General features: G+C 42.0%; 1 protein-coding gene across 3 annotated transcripts in view; it reads right to left on the bottom strand.

The window, feature by feature from the left end:
* Positions 1-437: 437 nt before the first annotated feature.
* dscamb (Down syndrome cell adhesion molecule b) overlaps positions 438-22,114 on the bottom strand; it is a 172,443-nt gene continuing 150,766 nt past the window's right edge. For 2 of the 3 annotated variants that reach the window (XM_049577356.1, XM_049577354.1), the window contains 10 exons: positions 20,738-20,836; positions 18,536-18,724; positions 17,835-18,125; positions 15,012-15,188; positions 14,538-14,568; positions 14,177-14,292; positions 13,846-14,010; positions 10,309-10,509; positions 9,584-9,886; positions 438-1,761 (listed from right to left, as the gene is read on the bottom strand). In XM_049577356.1, the coding sequence (XP_049433313.1) occupies positions 1,205-1,761; positions 9,584-9,886; positions 10,309-10,509; positions 13,846-14,010; positions 14,177-14,292; positions 14,538-14,568; positions 15,012-15,188; positions 17,835-18,125; positions 18,536-18,724; positions 20,738-20,836 (2,129 nt within the window). In that variant the 3' untranslated portion in view covers positions 438-1,204. The remainder of the gene's footprint in view (positions 1,762-9,583; positions 9,887-10,308; positions 10,510-13,845; positions 14,011-14,176; positions 14,293-14,537; positions 14,569-15,011; positions 15,189-17,834; positions 18,126-18,535; positions 18,725-20,737; positions 20,837-22,114) is intronic. The other variant, XM_049577355.1, reaches the window with a different exon arrangement.

A 22,114-nucleotide genomic window follows, 5' to 3' on the forward strand; every position in this document is an offset into this window, starting at 1 on the left:
ATGTCAAATTGAAGACATAATTATCAGGCATAGATTTAAGGATGGTCCACTACAAGTCGAACCAATAAGAACCTAAGTAAATGGTGAATGGACCTACACACTCACACACCAATGGAACAGCCATTGGGAGCAATAGGGGGTTCAGTATCTTGCTCAAGGTTGCTTTGGCATGCAGACTGGAGGAGCAGGGGGTCGAACCACTGATCTTCCATTTAGTGGATGACCTGTTTTACCTCCTGAGCCACAGCTGCCCAAGTGACAGGTGGAAAGTGTGAGCAAAACATAGGTCATAGAGAGTGGGACAAACAGAGACATGGACGAATGTTGGGCTCCACCAATATGAATCAAAGTCAGATGTGTGCAAACATGACTAAGGACTTTATTAACCAAATCATTTTCCCCGTAATATCCACAAATAAAAGTGATCTCTTTATATATATTCACATTGTATAATTTCATAGTGTGACAAAAATTCTCTCTTTTTTTTTTGGATTTCCAGCCATTCCTATTAATTGTCATTTGATCAGTCGCCATGCAGTCGTCAGAAAGGTTGAAAAACATTACGATTGGTCAGCATTGGCGGTCATGTCCGGCGTCACTCTTCTTCTCCTCTATTGGCTCTTTGTAGTGCTAAAAACCCCCTCAGTTACCCAATCACAGATTTCATCACACTGCGACAATAAAATAAAAATAAATTAAGAAAGCAATGTTCTTCTGCAGAGTCCTCCTCCTCCTCCCTTTCCCTTCTTGTTTTTTAGATATTTTTTTCTTTTTATATAATAATAATAGTAATAATAATAATGACTATAATTGTCCTTGATATAAATTCAATAGTATTTTTTCTCTTTCTCAAATTTTTAAATAAATCATTTTGGCAATCCTCATATGTTGTCACTTTAGAATAAAAGAATACTCAAGTAGAAAATAAAAACTGTGAGAGAAAATTCATCAGAAGAGGAGCGAGGTGTGAGAGAATGAAAAGTGTGAAAGCAACAGAGAAGAGCGAGAGAGGAAAGAAAGAAAAGAGTGAAAGAAAGAAAGACAGACTCAAAGAAAAGCATCCACTTCAGAAAGGCTCTATATACAACAATTTCTGTTGTGGTAAACTGTCCATCCTGTGCCTGTCGTCTGTCTCCTGTCCTTCCTCCTCCAGTGTGTCTGCAGTAGTCCTGTTGTCTGAAGCAGTCCGGTGTGTGTCCCAGTGTTATACCAGAGTGTAAGACTTGGCATAGGGGTTGTTGCTCTGTTTCAGGTGTCCTCTGGAGTCCAGCAGTGACTCCTGGGAAGTGCTGAGCTTGGCAGCCTGTGCTTGGGCCAGGTCTCCCGAGGAGGGGACCTCTGCCCGGACCTCACCCCGGGCCTCTCCCCTCTCCCGGACATCCCTGTGGGGGAGGGTGGAGGCAGTTCCTGGCTGCCACTGCTGCACCTCCCTAGGTGACGGCACTTCCATCGGGGTGGGCTCCATGGGAGGTGGCCTCTTCAGGGTACGGCTCCTCTGGGGTTCCAGGCAGGTCTGGCCCATGGCTCCTCCTCCACCTCCTCCTGCTCCTCTTGTTTCCCCTGTAGCACCAGCACCAACTCCACTTGCTCCTGCTCCTCCTCCTCCACTACCACCACCTCCGCCTCCTCCTCCTCCTCCTCCACCACTGCTGCTGCTGCCACTGCTGCTGCTGACCCCTCCACCTCGGGCTGCCAGTGGCACGCCGCGGTTCAACAGGAAGTCCATACGGAGGTAAGGTGGCAGGTGGACCAGCTCTCCTCCTGGGAGGACACAGGAGATAATTAATGTTTAGTCCAAATATAGTTTGTCTTCATGCACAGTGATATTCTGACGAGCTGTTGGACAGTAATGAGAATACTTTAAAGCAGCCTTGATTGATTTCTTAGGCCACCTGGGGGCAGAGGAACAAGCTGTAAAAACAACAGTCATGTGACCTTATGAAGTCGATATGAATGAGTAGCAGTGATTGGTTACTGCAGACAGTAGAAAAGCCTGTAGTGCACTGTGATCATGTTGACATATCACCAACTTAAAAGTTTTTGTGCTCAACATGTTGACAAACAGTTGCTTATTCACACACCCAGCAGACTCAGCACACTTTAAAAATGTAAGCATGCATCCTTTTAGCTCTGTTTTTGGTCTCCACACACTCCTGAGGGAACTATCTGACTCTTTAGCTTCTAAATACACCACAATGTTCACCAGCTAGTCACTAACTGTTTCTGTCTGCTGCTGGATGGCGGGCAGGAAACTTAAAGTGCCTATTTTTTAGCTATTTTGCTAAAACAAAAACAAAGAAAGTGCTGAAAACCCTTATAAAAGTGGGTTGTAAAACCCAGTTGCGGATCTGCCAATCGGTGGCCCCGTACCCAGAGGACCTCCCCACAAAATTCAAACATAAATACATGGGGCACAGTCACGTCGCGTCACATATTGGGGGCAGAGCTGGGATTTTACCTGATACACAGAATCAGTTTTTGCAGCATGAGGTTGCTGCCAGCTTCATTGTGTGTGTATTGAGTTTTGCCAAGTGATAATGCAGTTGGTTAGGCAGGATTTAGAGGCGCATAGGTTATATTACTTGCTTCTAAATGAATTTACTGGATCGTTTTAACAACAGGATGCATCGATTTGATAATTCTTATCATTTTTAAACAGGTTATACTTATTTTTTACCCACTTCTATGTAGTTTTTACCTACTGGAGGGCCGCGGAGCCACACACAGAGAAGAAAAAATAGACTCGTAAAAATAACATTGAGCGGCGTGGTGCCTTGGCTGGCAAGTGTGACTTTTGTGGTCAGTGTAGCAGCTTCAGTTGATCATAATGGACTCGCTCTGCTGCAGACATGCTGTGGCAGACATGTCTTGCTGCAACTGTATCCCATGTATTTTGGGTGTCAGGGAAAAATTATTTCATTATCAACTACATGTGAAACTGCATGAGAATAATGATATTACAAAACTGATATGTGTCGTGAAGATATTATTAAAAATTTAACAATAACAACAAAAACTCAAACACTGACATTTGAATAATTATTTTTAAAAGACACCCAGGACTTTATTTTTCTTTTTTAAATGCTTTGAGCTACATGTATATTCTGACTGTAAGAAATATCCAACACTGCAGACAGGATGGTGTCAGCCCGCAGAGGCCTCAGCCGCTCCCCACTGGTACTGTTTGCAAATGGGGTCAGTTTGGTTCCATGATGATATTCACCAGAGAGTCTCTCGCCCCCGCAGACTCTCTGGGATCCCCACTGTGTACAGTATGTGCTCTTAACATTTCGGAGTTTCTCCATTTGTATTATGTCTTCCTCTTGGTTTGAATTAACTGCACAGAGAGTTGAGAATCCATATTTAACTCACATTCACACTGTTACACTTGCACACCCCGGGCCCTTCCGCCATTATGATTCGCATAACTATTATTTTAATGTAATACCAATTTTCCACCTAGTGTGAATCTATTTGATTTTATAGTTGCTATCAGGAGAAATGTGCAGAACATAATGTAATAGGGAGCTGGATATTACAATGTTATCTTTTAGTCAGGGAGTGACGCAGAGATTAAGTTATTGAGTTATCTTTTCTTACTGCGAAGAACCTGAATGATGGACTATGCCTATATATATATATATATATATATATATATATATATATATATATGTACTACATAAATTTGTGCTTGCAGTTTTATCGAACTCCCTCTCTGCTGCAACTTTAGCTACACTGTAGGAGAGGAGGAACTGGAGTCTTATTAGGAAACAGAAAACTTGTACGCGCCTGTAGCAAGATAAACCAGGTCAGATTTAATACCTTGACTGAGTGATACAGCACGATTAAAAGCTGCCTCTTCAATCTTTAAGTAATTGTGTGAAGGGTTAGATAAGAGGAAGAGAAATAGAGGGAGAGACACTCTGATTCAGTTCAGTGAGTTGATAGTACCTCTACTGTTATTGTATCCCTTTTACTGATTGGATTACATATTTAACAGAGCAAATTAGTCTCTCACAAAAAGGGTGTTGGGTTGCCAGATCTGCTGTGATGCAACACTTAATGAGCAGAGGATCTGTCTGTATTGTTTCATGACTGGGGAAACATTCAGCTTTCAGAGGACCAGAGATCACCAAGCGTTTACAGGTGTACAATTCATCGCTAAAATCACTTTTCAACACGTGTTCGCTCTCCCACACGTGTCGGCACACTCACATGTAGACAGCCCACGTGTGCACTAATGTAAGCGTATACCGTATGTATATACACGCACGCTTCTTGCCAGCCACTCAGCGTTAATGCCGGCACAGATGAGGCCGTCTCTGCAGATTCACTCTAACATGTGACCTTGGAGAATGGATTTCTGGGTTCACAGGGAGAATGAATAATTTACTGTGTTTTATAATAAGCCCGATTAGTGCCAGCAAAGATGATGAATGGCTAGGAGTGTTAATTGAATTAAATATAGATTTAAGTGTTTCTGTGGGAGCTCATTAGAGATGTAGTTTGAAAATTCATCAGCCAGTAAATTGCAGATTGTACAGTAATGGGACAGTATGTGTATAACCAGAATACAACAGCAACAGTCTGCCGAGCCATCGATCTGTGTAAGCGTCTGTTGCATCTTCGAAGGCTCATGTTTCCTCCGACCTGCATTCTATACTGTGTGTGTCATTCAGGGACACACGCAACATTTTTACAAGCCTATCATAAGCTGCCTGTTGCCTGTAGCCCTGTAATTACCTGCACCACTGTAAAAAGTTTATGAGCAAAGTGCTGAGGAACAAGCTGTAATGGGACACGGACCCAATGGATTTGCTCTTATGAGGCACTGAAGAGAGAGAGCACAAATAAATAAACTGTTACTCTCATAACAAGTTTGTCAGATGTGGGTGGTCACATGAAATAAGATGAGACTGAGAGAGAGCGAGATGAATGAGAAGCTGCTTTTGGCCTCTACAGTACAAGGTGAGGTCAGCTCAGGTCAGTCAGATGTAATAGAGACACAGATGGGGTTGAAGCTGGGTCATTCGCCAGCTGTCATTCAAACTGCTCTGCGCTGGGTCTGGGTTTCAGTACATTAATACTGTTATACACTCTGCTTAGAATTTACAGGAGGGGAGAGAACATTTATTTTTACTGCAGATTATAAAGGTAAAGGGTAAACGAGATAAAGAGGTACAGTTATATGGAGCAGACTTTTTGCTTCGCTTCGTCTTTCCTCATTTTTGATTTCCCTTTTCTTCCTGGTTTTTTATCTCCAATATTTTTGATTGGAAATCACCAGTTGATCCATTTCAACGTATGCCATAGGATATACTGGACTCCCCAGAGGAAATACATCACCAAAGCCATTCCTAATCTTTACTGAATTTTGGGTTAGAACGACAGTGATATCTGACATGATTGGTCACCGAATCCCTAGAGACCCAATTCTTCTCTTAGTTAACGATGACTCTAAACTGAACTTGTTTGAAAAACAGAGGCTCTCTGGCTCAACCGCAACAAAGAAAATGATCGCCAAAATCACTCCACATTTACCAGTGCTTAGCTTATTTTAGTGATGATGATATAGTGATGCTCGAACTATCCACAGTAAGGATCAACAAAGCAAAGTCCTCAACTCTCAGCCTTTGGAAAGACACAATATCACAGATTTCCAACCTAATGTTCTCAGTGCCTCAAGAACCAGTACTCCAGTAATTAAGTGTGACATGTTAATTTGAATAGAGACCGTAGGGATGGGGGTGGAAGGTGCAGGGGTGTTTGTAAATGTTGAGGGTGGGAGAGGGAATGTTCACACCATTTGTTACCTTCTCTGTTCCCATAACATACCTGTACTGAATGAACAAAAAAAAAAGTCTGTTTGTAAATTGGTAGCAAGCATATAGTATTTAGCAGTCTAATTTCATTGTAGGTTCCCTCAGGGTTTTTTTCATCCCACTGGTACATTTTCTGATGTTACTGTGTATTTTTTCTTTTGTTTTAACCAAGCTTTCGAAAGCTTGGTTAATTAAAGATACTTGCATTGATCCAAGTGTGCAGATCCTATTTTTACATATATAAATGCTGGGTAAAATGACTGGATGCAATGTGAGAGGGCTTCCTTTATTCCATATCAAACCCCGGTTTTGAAATAAGGCGTCACAAATGAATGAAATATTTGTGTTTCCACATACTTTTGGCCAGTGTTACCATAGTAGGACTAGTTAACAAGAAATTAACAGTCAACTTATTCATATGCAGCAACAAATTCTTACAATAAAAATTAACATTGGTCAGAGCAGTCATTTACAAAGGCTCATCTCTAAGCGCTTGAGATCCTGTGATTAAAAAACATGTGTGAATCCAGCTACTCCTTACTGTATCTGGGTAAATCTAGGCTGAAGAATTTTCTGTTTGCTGCTGCCTTTTAATAAATCAAATTATTCAATTCTTACACTGCGCTCTGACTTTTATTCTCTTCATTTTATACCCCAGCTCGTTTTTTCTTATTTGCCTTGTCTTACACTTCGTAGACTGTAGAGTCAGCTGAAATACATAACACTTGACAGAGCTAAAAAAGCTGAAAACGCTAACACACTAATGTAAATATATAATACACATTTAGGCAGAATTACTCAAGACATAAGAAATGTGCTTCCAATTTTCCTGCTTACACCAAACTTTCTATATGAAGGCTTACATATATTTTTTGCAATATGAAAACACAGTTTGTAACAGTCCGCAACCGACCAGGAAACTGTAGAGGCAACACAGCCTGATTCTTATGCCGATAATGTTTCCCCCAAAGTAACTGACACCAGCGTCTAGCACTCAGCGATGCCACACCAGTCTAAGAGTCTGCTATTACACTGAACTCCACCGTGGCGGCTAAGTGCTGTTTTGTACTGAGTGACAATAGCGTCAGATAAGGTTGACAGATAGCCTTTAGGTGCCCTCTCTCCCCAGTGAAATGGTGATATGAGTCTGCTGTCCTGTGCGCAAACGTTCAAAACATAATGAGGCTTGAAACTTAAGACGCAGATCTGATGGCCTCAACCCTTGTCTGATCAAACTGAGGATTCTGGGAACGTGTACCCCTGTGCGCGCGCACACACACACACACACACACACAAACACACCTATGTTACCAGTCCTCAGACGGGACACCTCCAACAACGCTAATTATCAATGGCCCCAGACACTCTATAACATGACGGTGGACAGGATGATGGATGAGCTGTGTACACATGTCTGTCTGTTTGAATGTCTGTGTGTGGTCTGCAGCTCGCTGGCATGTTCTGCCAGAACTTGTAATTGATCTGCAGGACAACTCGGAGGAGCAGCGGGTCATGTAAGGTAAGACTACAACCTGAGAGGAGAGCGCAGGACAGCAATGCAGCTTTCCTCAAACTGCAGATGTAATGAAAGACTTTTGAGACAGAGCCTTCATGTAGTTTAAAAAATAACATTCACTGGCAAGAAAAGTTTTCTGTTTTCTTTCAATAAAAGGCATCCCTGGGGTGCTATAGGAAGAACTGAATCTCATAATCCGTGCTCATGATGTGTGATGGGCTTGCCTACTGGGTTGAGGCTCTGAAAGTTGGAGAAAAAAATGAGCTACACCCACAGAGGGCCTAGAAAAATGCTGGTACACTTCCAGTTAGAGTCTTGTGTACTGTGTGATAGTTTATATGGTGCATAACAGCAGTCTGAGGACTAATGGGATGCACAACAGGATTGAAAGCTGATCAAAGTTGAAGTGGTGGCTGTCGTGGAACAAATATTAAATATTTAAGTATGTGAATGTCATCATGAATAACAATAGTATGTATGAGGGTGTACGATTCATCCATGGTAATGGTTAAGGTGTTTTTGAAAGGCCTCTTGGTCCTTCACTGTCCACATGCAGGCATGTAACAAAGCTCCAGGTATCTGAAGGTTCAGATACTGTAAGATGAAGACCTTATAGATGTTCAGTGGTAAACAGATTGGACCAAGGGTTACATGACGTTGTTTTGATCCCTCTAAGGTGGTTACACGTGTTTCTGTATGACGTAAGAGAAACACAATATAAGGATGGATGATTGTGCTGTTAACCTTTTGGTATGTTTCTGTCCATGCACACGTGCTGTGCCAAGAGGTCTGATCAGATTTGTGTCGTCATAAACATACACTGCACCAAAGTTTAGATGCAACACTTTTGTTTTTGCTCTCATCTTTTAAAAGTTTAAGATTTAAGACTTTTTTCATGCACTCAATAGATGTATTTCTGTCAAATCTGTGTCAAAAATTTGTTAAAATCCATCTTAATGAGCTCTTCTCCTTTTCCAAGATAATCCATCCACTGACAGGTGTTGCATTTCAAGAAGCTGATTAAACAGCGTCATTACTACACAGCTGTGCCTTGGGATAGTCACAGTAAAAGGCTGCTATGAATTGTGCAGTTTAATTACACACCACAGTGCCACAGATGTCACATGTTTCGAGGGAGTGTGTCATTGGCATCCTGACTGCAGGAAATCCATAGGAGCTGTTGCCCGTGAACTGAATGTTCATTTCATTGCCATACGACGTCTCCACTGTCATTTGTGTGAATTTGGCAGTACATCCAACCGGCCTCACAACTGCACAAGTCAGGTCAAGACCCTGGTAAGAACAATGAGTATGCAGATGTGCTTCCCTGAGACAGTTTTTGAAGATTTGTGCAGATATTATTTGGCTGTGTAAACCAACTGTTGCATCAGCTGTTTGGGAGCTGGTCCCAGATGATCTTGCAGGTAAAAACGTTAATGTCGAGGTCCTGGGCTTGAGTGGTTACATGTGGTCTACAACTGATAAGGCCAGTTGGATGTACTGCCAGATTTACAGAATCAACATTGGACATGTCTTATGGTAGCTAAGTGAATATTTAATTCAAAGCTCTCGTCCCTCAAAACTTGCAACATCTGTGGCTTTATGTTGTGTGACAAAACGACACATACCAAAGTGTCCTTTTATTGTGATCATCAAAAGGCACACCTGTGTAGTAACGATGCTGTTTAATCAGTTTCTTGATTTGCCACCTGCCCACTGGATTGATTATCTTGGAAAAGTTTAGGTGCTCACTAACACATATTTTAACAAATTCCAAATCTACTGAGTGCATAAAAAGTCAATCTTTATGAATTAATCTTAAGAGATATTTGAGGGGTTTCCTCAAACAACAAACGAACAAGTGATACCATATAGTTTCCTACAACCTGATTGGCAAAACAGCTTTAAACATATAGACCAAATTATTGACATCTGTTCTGCCAAGAAAAATTATGTGACACAAGTTCATATCCTGTGTCCCTGTGTTAATTGTTCTGTTATCTTTTATTATATGTTAAAAGGTGAGAGAGGTGTGGGTGAATGCAAAAGGACCTTTCAATATTTGCTAAGCAACTAGTATCACTCTGTAGTGATTCTAAACTGGTTTCTTGTAGAAAATAAAAATTAAAGCTAGATGATGATTTCAAAATGTATTGCCAGAAAGGTAAGGGGACGGAGGGGTTGCGTGATAATTAAGGGGAAATATAAGGCTGAATGAGCTGTGTGGTAAACTTCGCTTCCTCACCAGGTCTGTGTGCCTTGGGCACGGCCATAGTCATGACCCGACTGACATCCTGAGGTTTGGGCGGCGAGGCGGTAAAGCGGCAGATGCCCGACTCAGACGGTGTGCTGGAGGTCAGGCTGTCAGTGTAGTCGTTGGTCCCTGCTGTCATCTGTTCGGATGAGGTGTCAGAGATGAAGCACTCGGTGATGGTGAACTTGGCGTGGCGGAGCTGCTCTTCCATCTTGGCGTGTTCGTAGGCTCTGGCCAGCTCCTCATAGGTGGATGACGCACTCTCTGTTGATACCATGCTGCTCCGTGCACGATCTGATAATCACACATCAAGATACACAACTTTAACTGGTGTTGTAGAAGGTGAAAGGTGAAATTTAACTTTATTTATGAGGTGTTTTTTGGTTTGTTTTTAATTTTTTTTATCTACCAAAAAAGTATCGAAGACAAAGTGAGAAATGGTGTAAGTTTAAGTTGGAGTCACACCCTGAAAGCCTCAGCCAAGAGCACGCCCCAAAGTTACACTTTCAAATGGAAAAGCTACTGCCACTGTGTTTTGGATTGCACAGAAACCAAAGTGAGAGCCATGCAGGTCGCCATCATGCTAAAAAACGTCACAAATCAACATGATTTCTGTCACACACGCCCATCTCTTCAATCTTTACTCTAAAAAAAGGCTGAGTCCATGTTGTTCCTGGATAGCTGTGATGATCACACTCCACCCTGCTCCACTCTACCTGTGTCCTGTGAGGGGCTGACACTGTAGCTGTCGCTCTCCTTGTCCACAGATCCGGTGGCACGTGGCGTAGGGAGTCTCCAGTCAGTGGTCAGGGTGTGTGAGGAACTGGTGGGGTGAGGCCGGTTCAGGGTCCACTGGCTGGCATAGCGGCTCCGTGCCGCGGCAGGACCAGCTTTGGCAGTGCGTCTGGCAGTGGGATCTGTTGAGAGCGGGACTGTTGATGAACAGAGCTAATAACAGCTACTCCATTTTCCACTTCTCTTGCACTTTTACTGAACTCAAAATTCAAGTCTGGGAGCTTGTATTCTGTGAATAAATAGATATTAGTGCTTGAATAAAACCATAAATTATTATTCCATTTATAAGCACACAGTGTTCCCTGACAGAGTCATGCATAGCTGGGATTGGATAGTATAAATTGCATTTCTTCAAATTTCTCCTTCAAAATCCAATTATGGCAACTGTGTTAGTCTCCAAGAGAGTATTTCATTTCCAAATAACTCTGTCAATAACAGAATGGAAATACAATATTTCTGTCATCACTGCACAGAATAAAAAATGCTGTCTTTAGGGATGGCATCAAACAAACAAACAAACAAATACATTCAAGCCAACAGGGACACATTTGCCTCCAGCAGCATTTAGGAATTACCGCACCTTCAGCTGCAAGACAAACAGCTGAATTTTTGATCATACATACAGTGACCCAGCTAATATCCAAACAGATGTTTAGATGTGTCTCTTCAGAAACCAAAAACTGCATGATTTATAGCTGGAACCTTAGAACGAGAAGGGGAATATGTGTCTTTCCCGCTGTGTTGCGGTACAAATCCACAGTTCACCCCTTCAGCGAGCAGTGAACATTACCATCCCACAGCTCCCTGCAATGACATTATCATCCATCTTGAGATCTAACTGTCTCTATATAGACATATAAATAGTATCATATTCAGCCTGACCCAGACAGGCGGCTGCTCTGTGCACCGCTGGGCCAAATCAGAGTGGGAGCCTTTAGAAAAGGGTCTGGATTGGATCTGTGCAGAGAAGAATGGTGCTGGTAATTGTAGTAGGTCAGACAGTAATCCTATCAGTGGGGACGGAGGGATGAAATGATGGAGGTGTTTGGCTAACAGCAGGGAGGGGGGAAAAAAGGGATGAGTCAGCAAAGTGAGTTCATGCCCCACTGGCCAGGTTAAACGAACCGCTCATACCACTATAAGCTGATGTGTAAATGCTTGTGTGTGTGTGTGTGTGTGTGTGTGTATGAATTTTATATCCTTGCGCATGTGTTTTTATTATACCGAGCCATGTGTGTGTGAGTGAGTGTGTGTTTCAGATGCCCTAATATGTGGCCATACTGTTGCTGACTGCAGATAATGAACATACTTATAAAGCACGGTATGTTCATGGAAAAAGCAGCTTATATCCTCGTGATATTTGGCAGATTGTTGAACTGATATGTTGTGCTTCTGTTTGGAGTGTGCAACTTAAGTTTAAAATTAGACACAGAACTTTCATTTTAAACCAATCAATACGCACAAGACACCCTGCATGTCTATCTGTGCTAAAACAATCTCAAAAGTGAACATTAGTAATGGTATTTGAATCTGTATTGGCTAATTTAGGTGGGAAAATATCCAATTTTTGCACTGACTGCACAAAATGATTTCAGTGCAGCACTAATCTGAGCGTGTGTGTCCACATCTGGGCGTGCGTGTGTGCACTCAGGTCCAACTGGCCAGTTGGAGCGGGGCAAACAGGTGAGGACGTGTCAAGATGAGGCAGGGAGATCGCTAGTCTTCATCTGTTCTGCTTCAGTGGAGCTCAAACACCAAAGGCTCTGCAGCACGGCCGCAGTGTCTTTGTAATCTCACTGCTGGAAGGCGGCTCACAGGTTGTTTATGGTTAAGCAAAGACAAAGTGGAAAAGCTATTTTCCTTGCTTGTTATTTAGATGACTGTGCAGTAAAATGCTATTACAAGTGTTTGTATTTTATGGTGCTTAGGCAAATATTTTTTAAAAGTGCTGTATGTGGCATTCAGAGCATTATTACAGCAGCAAACTACTATTTGCTATGTAAAGATATGGTGGAGAAATGGCGTCCTGAGCAGAGAATGAAGTCAGGCTCTCTCTCTCTCTCTCTCTCTCTCTCTCTGTGTTGTAATCTAAACTTCTGTGGCGCGTGCATGTGAGTGCATCTGAGTTCCTGTGTGTGTATATCCTACTGGCTAGCTAATCACTGCCACTCTGCACTGCACTCATTCAGTGGTTACTGCTGTCCCCATGCAGAAACATAAGTCCACCCTCAGCACTGTTGCTGTTGTTTGCACTGTTAGTACTGTTAGCATCATTAGCTTCTAGCTCCCAGCTCAGCCACCTCCATGTTGAGAGCCATGTGTAAGCAATCCCAGCTCTGACTCTGAATCAAGGAAACACTTGATATCTGCAACTTTTTTACCTCTGCTGGATTATGGTGATTTGCTTTTCATGAATGCCCATGACCAGTGCCTAAAGAAGTTAGACACTGTGTACCACCGTGCTTTGTGCTTTATTACTGGTTGTGGAAATCGCATACGCCACCGTACTCTTTATGCCACCGCTAAATGGCCATCTTTGTATGTCTGCAGGCTCTTGCTTTGGTTGTTTTTATATAAACATCTATTCTTGGCCTGGTTCCTCTTATCTGTCTACATACAGTACATGCGCAGAAACCAAAATCAATATGGCCTTCACTCTCATAATATTCTACAAATGCTGGTTCCAAGGGTGAGAACAGAACTTGGCAAAAAAGCTCTTAAATATGCTGCTCCTTCTTCCTGGAATAATTTACAGAAAGATGTGCAACTGGCAGAGCTGATCACTGTGAGGGAATTTAAGTCTAATTTAAAGGATCGAGAAATTAGCTCTTTTGGTCAATGTGATTGTTCCTTAATCATTTTAGAAATTATACTCAAATCTTTTTTTTTTGTTTTTTTTTTAAAGATATTTTTGGGGGACAATTTCAGCCTTTAATGGATAGGGCAGACAAGTGTGAAGGGGGGAGAGAGAGAGAGGGAGTGACATGCAGCAAAGGGCCACAGGCTGGAGTCGAACCTGGGCCTCTGCGGCAACAGCCTTGTACATGGGGCGCCTGCTCTACCACTAAGCCACCGACGCCCCTATTCAAATCATATCTGTTCTTGCTCCGGGACCTTGTATTTCATGTTAATTGCATACTGTGGTTTTTATCGATTTGTTGTGTATGACAGTTGTATATGTCTGTTTGCCTTGTTGTAACTTGTAACAATGCTTTATGCTGCCCTCTTGGCCAGGCCACTCACAACATGCTCTGAATGTCACATACAGCTCCTTTAAAGTGACACCCATCTATGAGAATATAACTGTGTAGATTGAGGAAGAAAATCAGCAGTGTGACGTTCATGGCTGCAGAGTAACCAAATAAACCACAAGACACTTATTCAACATTATGTTAATGTTAGTAACACAGTACTGGTATTGTTATTAGTAGTAAAGGAAATAAATGATGAGCACTGACGGTGGTGGGACTCACTGGTTCCAGGCCTGGCATCGGACACGTCCACCAGCGGTCCGGTGGCCTGGGACAGAGACTGGTAGTGGACTGTGTGGGTCACTGTGGAGGATTTTTGCTTATTTGTCTCCCCGAAGTCATTGTCTGTCAGCAGCACGGTGGACCTGTCATCTACGAGACAGAAAAATAGCAGGGAGAGAGAGAAGAGACAGGAAGGAACAAAAGGAGGTAGAGCAAGGAAACAAAACAGAGATAGGAGAATAAGACATTCATGTCATTTGTAAGTACAATGAAGATGGAGGCTGACGAGCACAAGGTCTCACTTCAAGCATCTTACCGATTGTCTCCATGGTGTCCCTCTCCTCGATGAGGAGCTGGGCTCTGGGGATGTCGATGTGCATTCTTAACGTCTGCTGCTGCTTGTTCACTGTGTCTGGAGTCCGTGTGTTCTTACTGTGCAGATTAATGAGAAAATTTCATTATTTTTCAGCTGTGTGGTTTTGCATTGTATCGCAGAAATGCTAATTCAATTCCATTTAAGTTGATAAGTAGCTGTAAGGAGGCAAGAGGGACAGCATATCCTGAGTGCAATATATTTGATTTTTACTGATAGGTACTGTAACTCTGGGCTACACTGTGATTTATGTCCGCTGCTTAAAGGAAAACAGCGGGCATAAATTAAAATTAAGCATACATACCTCATCAGCATTTCTGCCAGGCTTTTGGCATCTGTGAAGTCAGCAAAGAGGTAGTTAATACCATAATAGTACTGTCCTAGTTGATAAGCTACAGCGGTGGAAACACTGTACAGTCACTGACAATTCAGCTTACAAAAAGGCAACGACAGCATGTGAAAGACTTTGAAAAATTAACATGGAGGTGTTTCACTTGAAGAGACAACTACGTTCTTAATTAAAAAGGTGAAGTTTAACCTCCGTTTTGGTTTAACTCAGCTTAACTGGTTCAGGTGCAGCAGAGCACAAAATGATTTTAATTACATGGCACTCACACACTGGACAAGTGCACGTCTTTTTACATGTGTGTATTCAGCATGCGAATGTGCTTAAGGACTACCTGATGTGGGGTCTTCTTTTTGTCATTCAGATGAAGTGTATTCTTGCTCTATAAGATGAACATCATACAAAACAAACCATCATTTATCTTCAGCTCACCTCTGAGTCTCTTGAGCCTCTGCTCCCTCCGTCTCCTCTTTAGCACCATGAGCATGATAAAGACCAGGACGGCCACCACGAGAACAGAGGTGATGGTCACCACCATCTTCAGTCCCCCGCTGCCTGACATGTTGTCCGAGATGGGATCTCCTGTTTTGAGCAAGGGGGGGATCGTACCTAAGGAGAAGAAACATTTATGAGCAATTAGACACCTAGAGCCTCATCTGAACATTCACCTGGAGTGTTGCAACTTGAATCTATTTACTAGGCGAGGTATGACATCTTCTTTTCTTTCTAATGTTTAGTTTTGTTGCTGTTTATGTGAAACATTTCTTCAAAAGCAATCTGCTTTGCTCACTCTATGCAACACCAAATAATAATGTGCAACACCAAAATAACAATGTTTAAAATAATGATAAAGGATGGAAGAAAAAGTCTATTGCAGCCAGACCACTCATGTTTATTTCAATAGAAGAACATAGTTAGAATTTGGCGTCTAGACTCCAGCCTCATCGCTCTCCGCAAATATGTTTACGGGAGATATTGGGGAGAGATGATTAAATATTCCCCCCCCCCTTAGCTGGAGCCTGCAGGTGGATGCTGGGATGGAAGTGGGGCTGAAAGAGCGAGCAGCAGTACTGATACAGGGCAGCAGCGGTATTGACAAGGCAAAGAGAGAGCTGGGAAGTTTTTGCAGACTAATTTGGAAGGATGTGTTTTGTAGATGACATATATACAGTGACGTATGATGTGTGTATGAATCAGTGCAGCTCGAGTTGACTGCCTGAACTAGTGCGCAGGTGTTGCTCCATTTATGCAACACATGCATGCTTTTACTGTATAGACTTTGTTGTAATCCTTGGACTCCTTGAACAGAAATCCCTGAAAGGAACACTTCACCCAGAAAATGACTGTTTTGTAAATCAATTAGCTACTGCCACGTTACCTTGAATTCAAGAAGAAAATTTTGTTCTTCTTGCATGCCTCCACTGAAAATGGCAAACATATTGATTTATTAATTAATTGATGAGCATGTTCAGCAACAGCAAACTATATCAAAACATCTGGTTACAAACTCACACAACTCGTGCAGTATAATCCAAGTCTCAGCTCACTACTTCCCAAACACATGCTTTTTCGTTAAACATTTCCTTTTAAAAGTTAAGTAAAAATTAAACGTATCTATACTCTTTTCAAAGCTAGACTCCAAATTCCTTTAAAATTCAGATTTAATCTGTTTAAAATTTTATTTTATTGGCAAAATTGCATGTGTTTGGGAAGTACTGAGCATACAACTGGATAAACGAGACTTGGATTATACTGCACGAGATGTGTGCGAGTTTGTAAAGGAATGTTTTTATATAGTTCTGCTGTTCTCAAACACGGTCTACAATCAATCATAAATTAGTATGTTTGCCGTTCTCTGTGGGGAATGCAAGAAAAAAAGAGTTTTCCTCACAAATTCAAGGTAACACGGCATGATTTACAAATGACCATTTTGTTGAGCTACACATTTAAAAAGCAATCCTAGCTGATTTAAACACAATAGAAAGCTAATTCAGGTCTTTTACCAGCCTCTTACTTGAGCTTTCTACATATCATCTTTATTGATACTATTAGTCATTAGCCATCCATCCCTCCATCCTTTTTTTTAAAACAGGGTCACAGCAGTCAGAAGCCTATCTCAGCACACACTGGGCTCATTGTAGAAAGGGCCAACACATACAAACACATTCACATGCAAACCTCAGACTGGTCGGTATATTCAAACTTATCCCTTGCTTTACTGATATTGTTTGGTTGCCGTTCACAGTAACTTGATCTCTATATGCTTTAAATTAATGTTTTTTTTCTTTAAATTTGTGTTTTAATCGCAATCACTGTTAAATATATTTTTCTCCTCGGTCATAGTAGAAAAGCTGCGGCTGATCGAAGCTGGGGCACCAGGTTTGTAGATGACTGAATCTGTGCTTTTAGTCTCCTGGGCTGCTGCTCTGCAGCTGAGCTGAGCTATAGACCCACTGTCAAACTGACAATAGTACCCATACAAATATGTCCACACTCACACACACACACGCAAAAGCACATCCACACACACACACACACACAACATCCTGACAGGCATCTTACACGTCTCAGCAAAACCCTTCAAAGGAAATTAATGAATAGTCTGGAGTGTACCACAGAGCTCTCACCACCTCCTATCCTTCTTCGCAGCTTACACACTTCCTTTGTGTGTGACTGACACAATCTGTAGCCCAAGGCAAATAAAGCTACAACATGGCCCGTGGAGAATCTGAAGATCGTCGCCGTTTTCTTACTCAGCTGAGCCCTCAGAATACCTGTCAATTTGCTCAAAGGCTTACAAAACTGTCTTAATCACAAACAGTCTGAAAGCACATACCGCAGGCAGAGCTGCAGAGCAGCTCTTTATGCTGAAACACTGCTACCTTGAACAGTCGAATGCAGGGTGCAACACTGTTTTAACTGATGTTGTTATGATTTAAGAATAGTAATTTCAGTCTTAAGCACTTTCTACTTTCTTCATCTTAGTATGTTGATGTGAAGCATTGTGGTGCTCTACTTTAAAAATTTTGCCTACTGTGACACTGTCTCATAACATGTTCAACAGGATGAGGTCTGAAGAAGAATACTCATTTCCTGATTCATAACATTCAGATAAATTAACTAAACTGACACATTTGGCCAAATTTTGCAGTTTGGAGAGATGTTAAAACGTTCTTAAATTAATCCTAAGGTTCTCCTGATACTTCTACTCCATCCTGATCCAATGATCCGGCAATCTGTTTAATCCAAACTCACTTCCGTCAGCATTGAGAGTAGCGAAGGTGATCCTCTTTTCTGCTGAGCCGGCGCTGTTGGTGACCTTCATCTGCAGTTCGTACCAGGTGGCCTCCTGCAAGTCATACAGGATGTAGCTCTTGGTCAGCGATGTGCGCTGGGCAGTGGTCCAGGTGGCCGAGTCCACCGCTCGGTACTCCAGTATGAAGGAGGTGATCGGACAGCCGCCGTTGTTCCAGCCAACCAGGTTGAGCCTGGCCCTGGTGGAGTTAATGCTGGTGAAGAGTTCATGTTCTTTGGCAAACTGCGGCTCTGAGGAGAAGATAGGGAGAGGGGGTAAAGGTGACCAACATTTCACAGTTTGGAAAAAAAAGATCTCTCTGTCAACTAACATGAAAACTTTTGAGGACATAAAGGAGCTCTAAGGAATATGATTTAGTGGATGTTATAGCAGTTTTGAGTTATGAGTTTTTAAGATCAATGAAAACAAAATCCCATCATGTCACTATATTTCAGTGGCTGAGAAAAGAAAATATTCCCTTACCTACTTTCCTTCATTTTACCCCACCGGTATTAGATACAATTGCAATATCAGTTTGGGGAACATGACTCCCATGAATGAACAATCTTAGACAACATGATTAGTTGCTATCACAGTGCTCCATTTTGTCTGAGGCTGAGACTCACAACTTGAAATGTAGCAAACAAATTCAGTTCCCTACCTTTCCCATGGGTCTTAGCTTCAATGATCTCACTGATGCGCCCTGGCCCCACTGCATTCTGGGCCGTCAGGGTGAATTTGTACCAGGTGCCACACTTCAGGTTCTCCAGACGATATGAACGTTCACTGGGGCTGATGGGAAAACTGCCCCACTGCTCACTGTTGTCCTCTGAGTACTGCAGGATGTAGCCTGGGGAGGCAAATGGTGAGATGGGAAGAGAAGGAAGAGACACAAGATTTGTAAATGAATTATACAGATTTTTTTTTTAACATAAATTACGTGTCCTTCCTACAATAAAATTATCTTGATGTAAAGTATTATTTATTATTACAGCTGTAGAAATCTGTATAGGAATGCGCATAGAACAGAGCTGGGAAGTACCTAGTGGTAGCTGTCAAGTTTTGTTGGTGGCTTTTTGTTTCTCATTCTGTAAACGGGATTCCACTGCCCTGATTTCCAAGTTTGGAAAACCTTTCGCATTAAGAATACACAAAGTTGCATATGCATTTTCTTGTACCAGTTAGGCTATGCCAAAAAATCTCAGTTAATTTGCAAATTTTTGTTTAATTTGCACTTGTCCATGTTGTTCAGGGTACTGTAAAAGCTAGCTACCAGACAGTAGATCCTCTGCTCTGAGCGTCCCGGCCAGAAACAAAACATGAGTGCTGGTCTATCCTATCCTATGAGGATAGGACTATCCTGATCTGCGTGATGTTAATGCTAGAGGCATTCAGTAAATAAAATTTTTTAAAAAGATGCCACCAAGTATTTTGAGGTCTATAATGTAACGAAACGAAAAAAAGATTCATAAAATCATTCTTCCCATGTCTCAGCATTTTTAAGCCTTTTGGAAGACTCTAAACATTTTAAAATCAATTAACGCCTTATTTTTAGATTGATGAATTCAGTGCCTTTTAAGACTTTTTTAAGGATCAGTGGGAATGCTGTTATAAACTCATTAAGTACATGTTTAATGAGGTAATAAAGCAAGTGAGAAATATGGAAATATGGTCATTTGCTTATAGACTTCTATACAACTGGACTTCTTTTCACAACCAGTGAAGTCACCCCCTGCTGGCCATTAGAAAGAATGCATGTTCAACCACTTACGCATTGGCTTCACTTGTCAGACCCAAAGATAACCCCTTGGTTGTGACTCAGCTTTAATGACAAGTTTCTGAGTTGTAAATGCTGTTTGGATCTAAATCCAAATGGTAACAATGAGTGGAAATGTATTATTCCAATTAAGTTATCCTATTCAACCCGACTTTGGGCTGAATAATGTGTAAGTGTAGTATGAGGATGTCTGAAAAATCGACAACCATAGACACATTAATCAAGGTGACAACACTTTAAGTATCTTTTTAAAGAAATTGGTAAATGCATACACAAGATTAAATCTTGCAGCTGCTGACAGCAATACAGTCCTTAGCTCTAGTTAAGATAAGCTAGTGAATAAGTGATGAACATGTGCAAATAGTTGACCTGTTGGTGACACTAAATAAAAAGTTAGAGATCATTACGATTCATCCTCAGGGCACCATGAATATCCGTACCAAATTTCATGGCAGTCCATCCAATCATTCAGTTATACAGTTACAGTTAACGGGGGCAAAAGTGTTGGAGTGACAGTCTAAGGACAGGCCGACCGACCAACATCCCCTTCCTTAGAGCCCGCTGCAAGCCTTGCTAAAAATAGACAATTGTAAGCTTAGGTGTGTGTATTTTGGTGATGGATGACGCTGTGAGCAGGGAAGCAAAACAAATATCACAGCGAAGGCATCATGAACAGCTTTTTTTAGTGACTGCAACTCTGAAGACAGGAGCGGATGATTAGGAGCAGTGATGAATCACCACAAATAGTCTCACTGTGATTGCGCTTTTTTTAAGATGGAGCGCTTTAATCTTTCACTTAAACAGACCTAATCTTCCCTGCTGCTTTTTAATCTACCTTTTAGGACTCGAGTATTCAGCCCGAACCACCAGATAATGAGAAACAGGGATGTTAGACCAGAGTAAAGGAGGCGGTGACACTGGTTATCACAGGGAACTGAAGGGAGGTGATTCTTTTTATATAAACGATAATGTTTGGAGTTGTAGTGCATTTATGTATGTGTACATCACATTAAGCTGTGATGAAACTGCACACTGTGCTGTCTCAGATGTATTCGCTGTATGTGTGTGCCACTGTTTCGTTCTCACCTCTGATGGAGCTCCCTCCGTTGTCTCCGGGTATCCATGACAATGTGATTGATGTGGTGGTAGTCTTGGTAACTGTGAGGCGTGGCTGGTCAGGAGGGACTGAGGACAAACAAGGTGCACTGCATGGTTAGTATTCGTATTAAACTGCCTCATGTCTTCAGTGCCTAATCTGTAACAGTATGATCACCCCTGTTTGGACACACTCCTAGATGAAGACCATTTGTTGAGGATGTTTTGTTCACAGTCCTTCTGTTTCTTTTTATCTGAGGGTTTTGGGAGCTATATGATTTGTAAGGGGCAGAAACCTTTGTGCTTGGAAATCTGGTGGGATAAGAAATGTCATATAACCTGACAGCTGCTCAAGTTTCAAGCCCACTCCTGTAAAACTGGCTGTGTTCAGCATGATAAAGAAACCCAGCACAGCATTATGACTCTTTAAAGGGTAACTTTTCAACCCTACTTTCCCATGTCTCTGTGTCTAGGTGACTAATAACAACACTTCTTGAAACTGGTCCAGTATTAAACAAGAGGGCTGCAGCCGGCAGCTGTGCAACGATGGTTACGATAAGCGGAGCCCTCTACTGGACTATATGGGTAATACTCTCTTTCCATTATAGGCAGGAATTCGCCCACTGAAATTTGCACAAATGTAGCTGGCCAATCAGGACGTGCCTAATCAAATACATGTGGAGCCCACAGTTTTTAAAGGACCTGCATGATGTCGCCAGCGTACACTCTCTTCATCAAGCACCGTAGGAGCAACAGGGCCCCGTCTGTGCTAAAAGAACTAGGGTTACAATGTCTCAGCCTTCATCTCACACAGGCTCTGCCCTCCACTGGACTCTATAGATACAGTGGATGAGCCCAGGGAATGAATGCCCTGTCATGACATAACTTCGACCCAGCCACAGTGATCCTGACAGGCTAAAGGTTAGTCGCTGCCTGCCTTAATAACCTAGGCTACTGCAGAAGAAGGGGGCCCCACTCATCCAAGGTAGTATGCAAGCGAACAGGGTGGAGCCATGGCCTAACCTTGCAGGGTTTAAAGACAGTGGGCAATCTCCATTGTTGCAAAGTAAAAGGATGCTGACGCCATCAAATGGCTCCTTTATGTACTGTGGGCATTCCACGCATTTGGGTAGGCACCCAATTAAGTGGGTGGTGGGTAGTTAAAGAGTAAGATCCTTTGTGTTTAAACAGAAACAGCCCTTAATCACCATCACCAAACCCACCAGACTCCATATAAATAATCAGCAATTTTAGCATGCATAGAGCCAGCATATTTTCACATCTAATTGGGCGGACCAGAGTTGGTGTTTGTTGGAATACTGAAAAGAAAAAGCAAGACAGCTTTTGTGAGTATTATTTTTTTTTCTG

The sequence above is a fragment of the Epinephelus fuscoguttatus genome, linkage group LG5 (assembly GCF_011397635.1).
Source record: "Epinephelus fuscoguttatus linkage group LG5, E.fuscoguttatus.final_Chr_v1".
NCBI classification, from domain to species: Eukaryota; Metazoa; Chordata; class Actinopteri; order Perciformes; family Serranidae; genus Epinephelus; species Epinephelus fuscoguttatus.